We start from the raw sequence: 13893 nt of genomic DNA on the forward strand, positions 1-13893 counted from the left end.
AGAGTCCAGCGGAGGGCAACAAAAATGATTAGGGGGCTGGAGCGCATTACTTATGAGGAGAGGCGGAGGGAACTGGGATTGTTTAGTCTGCAGAAGAGAAGAATGAGGGGGTTTGATAGCTGCTTTCAGTTACCTGAAACGGGGTTCCAAAGAGGATGGAACTAGACTATTCCCAATGGTACCAGATGACAGAACAAGGAGTAATGGTCTCAAGTTGCAGTAGCGGAGGTTTAGGTTGGATATTAGGAAAAACTTTTTCACTAGGAGGATGGTGAAGCACTGGAATGGGTTACCTAGAGAGGTGATGGAATCTCCTTCCTTAGAGGTTTTTATGGTCAGGCTTGACAAAGCCCTGGCTGAGATGATTTAGTTGGGGATTGGTCCTGCTTTGAGCAGAGGGTTGGACTAGATTATTTCCTGAGGTCCCTTCCAACCCTGATATTCTATGATTCTAAGCCACTCCTCTTATAAAAAACCCTGTTTTATCTGCAAAGCACTCTGAGAAATGTTAAGATGCAATTGATACCTCCCCTGATAGCAGAAAAAGACCCCTATTTCAAAGACAAGGAATGCCTAGGGAGAGAGAAAAATGTTTCCATAGGTTGAGGAGGGAGGAAGGTCTTCAACCAGCAAGGAGTGAGGAGCAGACTGTTCATCTTCATCAAGCAGTGAAAGGGCAGATTAAAATGTTGGGATCCAAAGGCTGAGGGGCTGGAAAACCCTAATGTCATTCTTCAACCCTTTCTGTTATAGTCAAATCTAAAAAGAAACCTTAGTACCATGATGGAGGATGAGGCTAAATAAAAGATGTTGCCCCATGAACCCCTCCTTCTCCCAAATACCAAGAGTTTAATTCCAACTCTGCTGAATCTGTGCCCAAGAAAGGATTTGCTTCAGATGGCAGTGTCTGAGAAAGATCAGACATTTTATACACCAGGAGCCACAAATGCACTATGCCTTTCCAGAAGGGCCTGTGCTCAGTCTCCCTGTGATAGCAATTCTCCTCATACCCCCCAGACCTATCAGCTTCCACAACAGAGATGTGGAAGTGGGTGAGGTCTGACAACTAGTCCAGATGTGCCAAATTTGCTGGGTACTCGGGTAGAAGGGTTTCTAGGGTTTATGGCCCATCATGACATGGGAGAGCTAGGTTATATGCTGTTTATGACATATGACACAAATCTGTTTTAGAAAGACAAGGTGGATGAGGTAATATCTTTTATTGGACCAGCTTCTCTTGAGAGACAAGTGTTTGAGCTGCACAGAGCAGAAGAGCTCTGTTGCTATCTCTCTATAGTCTCCTCCTCTTCCTTTCTCTCAAATATTTCTCAGCACTGTAAATGGCAATACCAGGATCTATATACCAGTGGAACGTTAAATGAAACCAGCTGCTTTTTGGTGGCATTTCCAGCAATCCAGTTTACTTTCAGATTAAGATCTCTGAGGCAATACCATGCATTTTTTACTTTTCTCTTTGAGGAGGAGGAGAGTGGAGGAACATAAGAATGGCCACACTGGTTCAGACCATAGGTCCATCTAGCCCAGTATCCTGTGTTCTGACAGTGGCCAGTGCCAGGTGCCCCAGAGGGAATAAACAGAACAGGTAATCATCAAGTGATCCATCTCCTGCGGCCCATTTCCAGCTTCTGGCAAACAAAAGAGGAGTGGTGAACCATTCTTCTGAAGCCATTGCTTCTGTTACTGCATGAGACAGCCAGTGGCAAATACATTGTGGGTAGCAGAATATCCACAGCCAGATGGAGCGTTTCTTTTGGTGTTACAGCTGTGAGGTCTGTTATTCCATCTCCTGTCAAGGGCAACATTGCACAATAAGAGCATGGGGCACCATGGTTATCTAGTGTTACCAAGAAGCCACAGTAAGAGCTGATGGGGGAGCGGGTGACAATAATCAGGATAGTGAAAGCACACCACTCTGAGGAGTTATTACAGTCTTAAGAGAGCTTTTAGATGTTTCAGTAACACATTTAAATTGTTCTCTCTTACAGCTAATAAAGAGAACAGCAGATAGTGACAACCACACTGCTTGGGGTGATAAGCCTGTCAGATCACATCCATTAAGAAAGGCTGGCCCTAGGGAGTACTCGGCTGCTGATCTCAAAGGAAAACCCAGGGCAGGAAGTGGCACTAGTGACTCAGGAGGTGGTGCCTCTTACTTCTGGGTCAGTGCCGAAACAATCTCCTAGCTCAGGGGTTCTCAAACTGGAGGTGGGAACCCCTCAGGGGGTTGTGAGGACATTACATGGGGGGTCGTGAGCTCTCAGCCTCCACCCCAAACCCTGCTTTGCCTCTAGCATTTATAATGGTGTTAAATATTGTGACGAACTAGGAATGTTCTTAATGTTTTTTCTGAATATAGTGTTGATGCCTCAGTGTCCCCTATGCTTAAGTATCTAGCAGAGCAAAGGGCCAGTGCACCTAAATGCCTGACTCTCTTTCTCCTAGCAACTGATGGCCTGGGCCCCTTCTCTGCAAAGGTGCCATCTGAAGGTGTTGGAGACAAAGAGATCAGGTGATCTCCTGGCCTGGGGAAAGGACCTGAGCAGAGGAGGAGGGGCTGGAAAGGTTTTCAGTCTGGAGCTGGCTGGGGACGAGGAGTGAAGTGCAGACATGGGGGTCTGGCTCACTGTCCCCCAGAATGGACCCGGCCGAGGGGTCTGGTTCGCTGTATCTACAAGCTCTGTTTTAGACCGTGTTCCTGTCATCGAATAAACCTGTTTTACTGGCTGGTTGAGAGTCACGTCTGACTGCAAAGTGGGGGTGCAGGACCCTGTGGGTTCCCCAGGACCCCGCTGGGGTGGGCTCGCTGTGGGAAGTGCACGGAGGGGCAGAGGATGCTGAATGCTCCAAGGACAGACCCAGGAGGTGAAGGTGTGTGAGCTTCTTGCCCTGAAAAAGTTTGCTGCATAGGAGAGGAGGCTCCCCAAGGTCCTAACTGGCTTTGTGGGGAGCAGTTCCAGAGCATTGCCCGGGGACTCCATGGCAAATATATTAAAAAGTGTATTTAATTTATTGGGGGGGGTCACAGTCAGAGGCTTGTTATGTGAAAGGGGTTGCCAGTAAAAAAGTTTGAGACCCACTGCCCTAGCTGGATGCTAGGATGCTCTGTGCTGCTGGAGAGGAGACTATAAACCTAGGAACTGATTAGAGCTGGGGCTAAAATAGTTCAGCCCTTTATCTGAAAACTAGGATGCTATTCCCTTTCTTAGTACTGCTATTTCACCAGTTCTAGCCCTAGCCACATGGTCACGAACAGCCTGTCTCTCTGAGTGGTGTCCAACCTAGTCCCCCAAACATATTATTTCTGAAAAGTCAAGAGGCCCTAATAAATACTGGAACTACTGCCCTGGGCTCAGGCAGAGCTATGTGAGCTCTGATGCTGCTCTCCCTAGGGCCCAGCAGCGAATCAGGCCATGGAGCAGCTGGAGCTACTCTCCCCCCCACCCCCGCTCCTCTACAATGCAGCAGGGGAGCTGTTGCACCAGGAAGGGAGAGCAGCCAAGGAGTGCTGCTGGCTCACCCCCAGACCTGCTCCTTCGGGGACGAGGAGCTGTGAGGCAACACCTCCTTTTAATGGCACAGGGCCTGCTGAGGGAGCACACTGTCAATTCCTAATCAAACACAGATTTTCTTCTTAATGCAGTCACCATTAAGGGTCACAGCTTAGAGGCTCGAGGCCACACGTGGACACGCCTGAGCTACCCTAGAGTCTTCACCATGCGGTGTTAAGTGACTGTCCTGATCAAACCCTAAGGGTCCCACACTAGGTTGGGTATTTTTGGTGTGTTTTGTGCAGGAGTGAGCACATTAACCCTGATGCCCAGGCCAAAATCCAACCCAATGCCAGCCAGTGTCCCTGAAATTCCCTCAGTAGTTTCTGATGGCATGACCACTGTCCTGCTGTGTTGTATTGGCTGGAGCAGAAGATGCTCCACCCAACATATTGTCCAAAGCAAGAATCTCCCGACATGCTCCATCAGGATGGACGGCGCTATATAAACACAAGACACTGGTATCATGATCATTATTCTTATTTATTATTATCATTGTCGTTCAGTTTGAAAAAGGAGCCTGGAGCCACGCGTGACGCTAATTGGCACATTTTGCTTTATTTTTTAAAACAAACGGGTGTGGAGGGGTTAATTTTCCTTCGTTTGTTTGTTTTTTTTGTTCTCTTTAGTTCATTCCATCACATTGAAAAAGGAAGAAAAAGAAAAATGTGTTTGTTTTTTTTCATTTTTAACTCACTTGGTAAGTCTGGACTCCTCAGATGAACGGAACATTGCACACACACTTGGAACAGAGAGGGAGGGGAGGGGGAAGAGAGAGAGAGAGAGAGCGCTCGCGGCGGGTAGACAAACACACGCACGCGCCAGATCAAAGAACTCTGATACAGTGCAAGAATTTTCCCAAAATGATTGGATCATCATCATTACCAAACAACTCGCCATAACAACACCAAGAAACAAAGAAATGTTTAAGCCACACTGGTCGACTGGGATTTTTCCTGCTTTTTTTTTTTTTTTTTGCTTTTTTTCTTTAAATGTTTGCCACACAGAGAGAAAAAGGGTTTAAGTGGGATGCGGGAGGGACGGACAGGCCCACAGGGGCGAGCAAGAGGTGGGAATCAAGATTGGGGGTGGGTACAGGAAGAAGGATACAGGAAAGGGGAAGGAGGGGCAACAGGGAGTCATTTCTTAATGTTCAGGCATTTTCTTGGTCAGCCTTGTTCTCATCTTCTTTCACCTCTTCCTGCTGGGCACTTTCAGTAGGTTTGGTTTCTTCTACAGCATCTAGTGGGGCAAAAGAGAGGTGAGGGTTAGTTGCCTGAGCTACAGTGTACTTTTCACACACGTGTTGCAGGGGGCCTGAATGACTCCAGGTCCTTGTTCCCAAATGGGCCAAAATCTGACAGTTCTTATCTGGCACGCATGTGGGTGACTGTGTGAAATGACTTTATATTGTCCAGATCCTAGTGGACAGGTGTATACTTCACACAAACCAACACCATGATAAGCACTAATTAACCTTCTGATTTACGGAGCCAGAACACAAAGGCTGAAGGCGTGAATCAACCATACAAATACAATTGTAGAGAGGCAACACGTCTATTAGATCACCTAGTTTATCCTAAATCCCTGCCCAACCCCTAGAGCCAGTTGCAGGTTGTTTCCTTCTATACATTAGCTCATGTTTTTTCTTCAGTCCACTTTTAAGTAGGCCGTGAAGAGTGAACTCTCCACTCACTCCTAAGTGTTTGGAAGGTTACTTAGCCATATGGAAAAGTCCTATAGATTTTGATAGGGATGAGACCAAGGTTCTCTATACACATGACAGAGTCCTGCGGAAATTATTCTAGAACCCTATAGAATTGAATAGCAAATAGGAACCTATATCTATAGATTTTTTTTTTTAAAGTACAGATGTCTATAGCAGGGAGCCAATTTTCTATTAAATGCTATAAGAAGTTATAGAAGGGTTCTTATTTTCTAATCTTTCCTTCAGGCTGGCTCTAGTGGTGCAACAGGTTAGCACACAGCACTTCTAAAGCAGTGCTGTGGAGAGTGATGCTGAGGTTGTGAGTTCAAACCTTGTTTGATGCACTAGTTTTGGGGGAGGGATAGCTCAGTGGTTTCAGTATTAGCCTGCTAAACCCAGGCTTGTGAGCTTAATTCTTGAGGAGGCCACCTGGGGACTGGTCTTGCTTTGAGCAGGGACTTGGACTAGATGTCCTCCTGACGTTCCTGACATCTTATAAGGATACACCTGCCTGAGCTGTGAGTAGGAGGCCATCAGACTAACTTTCACCTGCCCTCAGTTAACGTGAAATGTTAAAGTGAAATACTTTAAACAGTGACATTCTAGACATGTATTAGACAAGAGATCAGAAAGGGGTGGGGAGCATTGGGGAGAGACGAAGTGGAATGATTTAAGTTGGAATGGACCTGCTTTTGGGTCATCCAGCCCATTCTCCTGTAGTAAGGGGGCCTGAGTGAACTGTTGCTGAAGCATCCCTGACACCCACACATCTTCTCTGAGCCTAGGGGATTGTTGGGGCTATAAAGCCAACTATGCACTTTTGTGGTTTGTGACGCAAAGCTGCCGTAATGCACTGGAGAATCTGGTCTGCTTTGCACAACGGTAACTGACTACACAAGACAATGGAGTGGAGAATGAGGACCATAAATAGCAGGCACATGGATAGAAGATTCCAGGACTCACTTGTCATAATGGTTGACTTCAGGACTGTCCCTCTGTGTGTATAGGGTTGGTTACGTTTCTTTAAAAACAGTCATATTAGTGTAGTGGTGGTGAAAGGTAGTGAATTGACACCACTGCAAGCATCACAGAAAGGGCAGTGGCAGAGCAAACCCTCTCCTCTCCCTCCCCTGCCCCCACTGATGTGCCTCAGCACTGAAATGCAGTGACCATCCTGTAAAGGGGAGTTTGGTCACATGTAGCCCATTCACTTCTTGCACTGGACTAGGACTCCTTGCCGAACATCAGTGAGGCTGCCTCTTGGCACGTGGATAGTCAAAGGAATTGAACTGAGACCAACTCAATTTTGCTAAGCTATTCAGTGCCATCAGATGGCAGACATGCATTTACTACCAACCTTGGCAAACAGCCAAGACCCCTTAACCTAGCTCTTTAAATACCAACCCTAACCCTATGTCCCTAAGGATAGCCTTTAAAATGTGTGCAAACCCCCTGCCTCCTGAGCCAATTAAGTGCTTTTATTGCAGTGACGCTGCTTGGACCCCCAACCGAGGTGTCACACTGAGCTCCTACTGTAATAGTTCCCCAAAAAAATCTTGGTCAGCATCTTGGCCCAGTAACCCTGCCCTTGTCCCTGGGGCTGCAGACTTCCAGCCAGCGGAAGCATATACATGTTTGCTTTCACCTGCTCTTAAGCAACAAAATACAACAGCTTTACGAGGCCTCCCTTGCATGAATTAGTACAACTACAGCCATCAACAGGGAGTGAAATAAGCTGTTGATTTAAATGGGACACATGCAGGGTTGGGGAGCCTAAACAGTTCAAGTGATCTTAATGGTTTTACTAAACTTTCTTGCAGCTACAATTTTACATTGGTTGGGTCTCTCCCCCACCCCACAACTCATCTCTAGTGCCAGCTAGCTTAGGGTTTTATGATGGAGAAATGGCAGCACAGAGAAAAAGATGTGATTTGCCTGTGGTCACATAGTGGGAAAGGGCAATAGAACTCAGGAGTTCTAACAACTAGGGGTGAGTTTTAGCTACAAGATTGTTTTATCTGCTAGCAGCACAGACTCTGCAAGGACTCATCTGAGCCTTCTGAAACAAAGACATCTACAGATTTTCTTACAGGCAGGCATACACAGGATGGGTGGGTGAAGCATGAATGCTTGCACATACATACACACACACACACACACACACACACAAAGCTAGAGGTAGGTGAACCAGTTCAAACAACATAAGAACTACCCCTGGAATTTTGTTCTGTTTTGGCATAATGTACAGTGAAAATGTAAATAGTGCTGTGCCAACATTAACTTAATCAACTCCCCGGTTAGGTGGGTAAAAATTAACTCAGTTTTACAGAGATGGGGGAACTGAGGCACAGAATGGTTCACATGACTAGTCCAGGCTACACAGTATCAGAGCCTGCTTTAGAATTTGTGTCAATCCCCATGCTCAGTCCGCTAGGTCATAACACCTCTCTAGGTACCTTAGCAATTAAGGTCCTGGTCCTGAAGCCTGAGGCGTCACTTAAAACACCTATGGACTTAATTGACAGTTGTGGGTAGTCAAGAAATGCAATACCAGGTTCTAAATGTGGGGTACTGGCAGGCTCAGAACAGTGCATGGAAGCTCACACTAATGCTGCCTTGTGCTGTTCATGCTCAGTGGATAAACAGAAGGCTTCAGTGCACAATGTTCTGCCACACTACAGCCACTTTGCATTGCTCTAGTGCAGGGGTGAGCAAACTTTTTAGCACAAGGGCCAAGAATGCTCACAAAATTGGGGCTGGGGTGCAGGAGCGGGTGAAGGCTCTGGTTGGGAGTGTGAGCTCTGGGGTGGGGCTTGGGATGAGCTTGGGGCACAGGAGGGTGCTCTGGGCTCAGACCGAGGGGTTCAGACGGCAGGAGGTGGATCAGGGCTGGGGCAGGAGATTGGGGCACAGAGAGAGGCTCAGGGGTGCAGGCTCTGGGTAGTGCTTACTTCAAGTGGCTCCCGGAAGCAGTGGCATGTCCCTTCTCCGGCTCCTATGTGGAGGTGCGGCCAGGTGGATCTGCACGCTGCACCATCCGCAGGCACTGCCCTTGCAGCTCCCATTGGAGCACCAGAAGGGGCCATTGGAGCACATAGGGGCCAGAGGGGGGCCATGCCTCAGCTTCCAGGAGCCGCGTGGAGCGGTCCCCCTGACCCTGCACCCCAGCTAGAGTGCCAGAGCTGGGCAAGCCCCAGACTCTGCTCCCCAGCAGGAGCTTGAGGGCCAGCTTAAAACGGCTGGCAGGCCAGATCCAGCCCGTGGGCCGTAGTTTTCCCACCCCTGCTCTAATGGGACAGAGGGGCTGAAAAGTGGCAGATCTCACCCAGGTCATACTCCTGGCATAGGGGAATCCTCACGTGGCATGGAACTTGTGTGGTGGCTCAACACTATCCCCCTTCACTTCGCCCAGTATCAGGGTCATAGGCAGAGCCGTAAGGACTTTATTGACAGCCTGGCCTCATGACTGCTCTAACTTATACTGGGACTCACCTGGCCCCTGATTGGGTCTGGAATCAGGGAGCCACAAAAGTGACATAAAGCCACCTTTGTCACCCACTCGGGCCCTGCACCAAGCACAGTTCAGCTGGACAAGGGAATCAAGGCTTCAGTCACCAGGGCAGTCCCAGGCACCTTTCACCAGCACTGAATTCACAAAAATAAATGAGAAACCTGCTCCATGAAGAAAGTTAGCAAGCAAGATTCAGTTATCTGCCTCACTCTTTCTTGGATCTGAGCAGGGAGCATCTGGGAGGGGAAGTGTTCTGAACACATGTGCACCGACTGCTGCTGGGATGAGTTTTTGCTTAACAGCTGTGGCAGTGTTTCACTGAATTTGAAGAGAGTGAAAAATCAGAACCTACTGGTCAGCAATGACGTTTGATCACAGGTGACAGCACAAGGATATACAATTGTGTGCAAAACAGGTTCAAAGCACAGAAATGCTACATCACAGAATCCTAGACTTCAGAGTTGGAAAAGACCTAGGGACAGATCCTCAGCTGGTATAATTTGATGTAGCTCCCTTGATTTCAGAACCAATTTACACCAGCTGAAGATCTGACTCCTAAAAGTATGTAAAATAGCCTCTCTCTCTCTCTCCCCCTTCTCTCACTAGTGCATGCTTGTTCCTGGGTATGTGTTCTGACCAGGGATTTCTCCAGTCTAACTTTAAATGTCCCATGCGAAGGGGCAGTTATCTATTAGCTGTCACTTGTCAGAAGGCTTTTCTTGATATTGGGCCTAATTCGCCCCTCCCGTGCACCTTGGGGTGCCATTTACATTGGTGCAGCATGGATGTGTAATTTGCCTGTCAGCAACACAGGCGGTGGCATTTGACACCCACGTTGTACTCTCGTTGTATAGGCATAAATAGTGACACGAGATGCAAGGCAAGGCAGAATCAGGCCCATTGAGCCAAAATTTTCCTTCCTTTTTCAAAATTGAAATGTACCAGCTGCAGCTCCTTTTGGGCGGCCAACTTTCCACCCCCACAGAAGCTGCCACACCTGCTCCTGCCAGGCATGCTAAGATTCAGTGCATTGACATTGTGAGACTTTCTCCCATGACCCTGCCTCTCCATTTTTGTGGGCGGAGTAGGAACAAGGAAGAGGCATTGGTTTATTTGGAAATAGGCCAGTGGGTCTGAGCTATGTGGAGCTGGAGAAGCTCAGATAGCAAGAAATGTGGCAGGAGAGGCCATCAGCTGGAGCAGGGGAGGCTGGTTATGTACAGACAACAAATGGAGCCCCAGCACCCAGAAAATGAGAGGAGAGGCCCTGGGGTATGTCAGAACATGGAATAGGATATGCCAGGAGATTGAGAAGAAACAGGAAAGGCAGTGACATGAAGCTGAAGGGATTTGGGATATGCAAAAAAATAAAGCAAGGGAGGCCAAAGGACGAGTGGCTTTTTGAATTCTTCCCATATCTGTGGTGATTCTGGGTTAGGGACAAATGTCAGACTCGAGATTCAGCTGAGATGCAACCACTCTCATTTTAATCCTGGATTTTGGAGGAGAAAACCTGGTTCAGAAACCCACTGAGCCACCTCAGAGCCCTTGTGTGATGCTTGAAATTGACATGGTGCATTTGCACCAGTATTAAATTATGGGGTAGTTTGGTAGATTGAAGCTTAAGTATATTTCTGTGCCCTCCTGGAGTGGACTTTGGGCCTGATTCTGAGAGGGGCTGAGAATGTACATCCCTATGAACTTCAGCTGGTGTTCATCACTTCTCTGGATTAGGTCCTCCAAGTACTGTGCCAGGGAGTGTAAAGCATGGAACTGAATTACAAAGCCTTGCTGAAATGAACTTGAAAAAATCTCCTGCCTTTCAGTGCTCCATTTATTCCCTGGAAAGGGTGAGAACTGTGTCTGAGAACCCCACTGGCAAGTGAGTGCCTTGAACATATGCAGCTATGGTTGCTATAAAGCTGAGCTAGGCAGGCAGGCAGCAGTTTCATTGGATGGTGGCACTTCCAGCTGCTTTCACCTATGCCGCCACGTTCTAATGGCTGAGCTTGCAGGCCCTGCTCCAAGTCCCTCCACTGCCCTACATTAGTGAAATTAGGTTGAGTGGATTTCTGGGTAAACGTTGCCTCTTGGGACCTGCCCAGCTCCATTTGACTTGCCAAGATTAATTAAATTTGAGCAGACCTCAGCACGTGACCGTAATAGTAGTAACCTCTCCACTGATCATATTTTTCTGGCTGGTGGCTTTGGTTTCATTTTCTTTTTCCTTTCTGTTCTCTTACAGATCTTTAAATGGTCACAGTCAACACCAAGAGAAAAGAAATTACACAAACATTTTGAGTTCAATACAGCCGACTCAGGGATTTTGCCTTTGTCTCTTTTCCATGATTTTCAGAATTACTGCTCATGCTTCTCGCTCAGAAATTGTCTCATTCCTTATATTAAAGTATTCCACATCCAACCAGCCTGCATTCACCTTGACCTCTGCTCTGACCCCAGCCTCAGGGAGTCACAATGGTGATCTACCTCTCCCCCCCGCCCCCGGAGTCCTTCACTGCTCTCGTGTTGTGCAGGGTCTACTGCACTGCTATCGGCAGCCATGTTCCACACCAGAGGCAGCTGTATTTAAATTACATTTTTTTAGAACTTTGGAAGCTCTGGTTTAGAGATGGGTCCCAGTCAAAACCCCGGATCTCAGCCGCTCCAAGCTGTGATGATGTTTGGATCCAGAGCTGAACTTCTCAGCTTGGATCTAGCTAGCTAGCTGTCCAGCCACTCAAAAGCTGATTCCAGGCAGAGCATTAAAAGTCTGAGACTGTTGAAATGGAATCCATTTCAGGCTCAGAGCCACTGCAGATACCATTCTCCCTTCCCCATCTCTCTCTAAAATGCATCCTTGCCCCAGTCCCCCTCCACTGAAATGCCTCATACATCACGTAGGCCGTTAAGAGTTCCATGGAAACCACTGTCCCTTTGAAGGCCCAGTCTGCTTCACTGAGTGACCTTTGCAGGTCTGTTGAATACTGGAGAGAGGGGAAACAGAGTCTATCATGGGTCTCTCCTCCATGGGGAATGTCTCCTGCTAGTCTTCACAATTGTCTGATGAGTCACTCACTACAGTCAGATCAGTAGCTGGCCCACAGCACACCTAGAGTGCCTTCTCAGTTGAAAGGGAACAATAAAACAGCTTTTTGGGGGGAAGTGTCTGTCCATTGTATAGAGGGCTCCTTTCCTATAAACAGATGTATGAAAGTATAATTCTTGATGATGTATAAATCTACCTGTTTACTCATACTATTCCTTTCTTGTAACTTCACACTTATAAATGAAGGGAAAGGTGTGTGGGGCTGGTAGCTCTCCACAGGGCACTCTGAAGTTCCATCTTAGCTCAACCTCCCCTCGGGAGTATTGTGAGCTCACCTCCACCCACGGATCCTGGTGATATCATAGAGCCAGTGAGCTCAGAGCTTTCTTAGTGATCACACAAGAAGGGGGGTCTCAATCCCCTGGCACATGCAGCAGCAGGTGGCAGTGGTGCCCAGATAGCCCAGAAGACTTCAGAGAGAAGTGGATGGGGGAGTAGAAAATTGCACCTCCCTGCATTGACTCTTAGAAGATTTCTCAGGTAAGGGGGTCATGGAGCATGCTGGGGGAGGGAGTCCCAGGAAAGGGTTGGGGGAGGTGGAAGGTCAGGTCCTCAGGAAAGGTAGCAATCAGTCATATTTCACTAATATTCATTCCAATTTGGGTCTCCCAATCCTGATAGTTCTCTCCATGTTGTGTTCAGCCCCATATCAGCTGAGACCCAGAGCTGGGCAGGGAGAAGATAGGGGCAATGCTGTTGGTCCTAGCAGACCAAATTGTCTGCAGCCTCACATTTTCTGACCAAGCTAAATCCTCTGAGGATAGATCTGTCTCTCTTGCCACAGCTGCCTTCTTGCTTCACCAAGCTAGGAGAAGGTGGCTTTGGGATTCCCCCCCCACACCCTACAGCCTGTGGAAAGGAAACTCCATTCCACCGTTGGGCATTTACTTGTGCAGTAAATGGAAAGGAAAAGGGTGGAAATGTGAGTGGGCGGGGGAGTAGGGTTGAGGGGACCTAGAATTGCAGCTAAATTGCAAGGCATTTCTCACAGTGTCTAGACACCAGCTGCCTGGTTGCCATGGAAACCCTCCAACATTAGCTGATGGGCATCTCTCCAGAGAGATAAGGGGAGGAGGGGGAGGAGAGATGCTCTTTGTGAATGTGTGGCGTTAACCCTGATACAACCACATTTACAAACACTCTGCTTCCTTGGGAAAGGGAAGAACTGACTCCTTGTCATTCCCTTCACCGCCCCCCCCGCCCCCCCGACATGCACATATATGGTGCTACACCCAACGGCTGATGGGCATTGGCTAAGCTATTGCTGGCAGGTTGCTTTTTCACTCCTATCTGCTGCTCTGTGTTGTCAGTATGTTTGCTCGCCCTCAGCAAACCAACGCGTTCTACACCAAAACAGGTACCATAACTGAGCCATTCAAGCCCCCCAGAGAGAGGGATACAGAGCCTATTATGGCTTTACAGGCAGCAGGGCCTCCCTTGTCAATGGGGAGTCTCCCCTCACACCATTTCCCATAGGCAGCTGCAGCCTCTGGGAAGGTAGCACCTTCCTCAGTTGGTGCAGCAGCCAAATCAGCAATGAGGCTTGTTTCACGGATGCTTTATATTGTACTTGGAAGGGGAGGCCTGGTGGCTCACTGTCTTGGAAAGTGGTAGGGGACCATCTTTCAAGTAAGAAGATGCATTGAGGAACAGAAACCTTGTGCAGCTGCAGAATGGGCCACTGGCATCTGGCTGTAACCCTGCTGCTTTCAGTGCATTCACACTGAGGAAGCATTTGTCCCACAGAGCACGACCAAGGTAGCAAAGGCTCAAGGTTCAAGTACAGTTTGCACCCCCACATAAAACAGGCATAATGATACTGAATCACCTCACTGAGGGAATCAGACTGGAGGTTCATGGAGCTTCATTCAGTAGATCTGAAAGTACTTTAAATGTACATCACCTGGCAAGGGCTACAGATGCCAAGGGATGGTTATTAGCTCAATTTACTGTATTGTCACCAAAAAGGTTCCCTTGCCTGTGGCACACACAGCCACAT

The 13893-nt window shown here is 48.0% G+C and overlaps 1 protein-coding gene across 1 annotated transcript in view; it reads right to left on the reverse strand.

Annotated features, from left to right (window-relative positions):
• Positions 1 to 4102: 4102 nt before the first annotated feature.
• Positions 4103 to 13893, reverse strand: part of GAP43 (growth associated protein 43) — a 74212-nt gene continuing 64421 nt past the window's right edge. Inside the window, exon 3 of the mRNA XM_032776817.2 lies at positions 4103 to 4811. Coding sequence (XP_032632708.1) covers positions 4723 to 4811 — 89 coding nt within the window. The 3' untranslated portion in view covers positions 4103 to 4722. The remainder of the gene's footprint in view (positions 4812 to 13893) is intronic.

Source organism: Chelonoidis abingdonii, chromosome 1 (assembly GCF_003597395.2).
Source record: "Chelonoidis abingdonii isolate Lonesome George chromosome 1, CheloAbing_2.0, whole genome shotgun sequence".
In the NCBI taxonomy this organism is placed as follows: domain Eukaryota; kingdom Metazoa; phylum Chordata; order Testudines; family Testudinidae; genus Chelonoidis; species Chelonoidis abingdonii.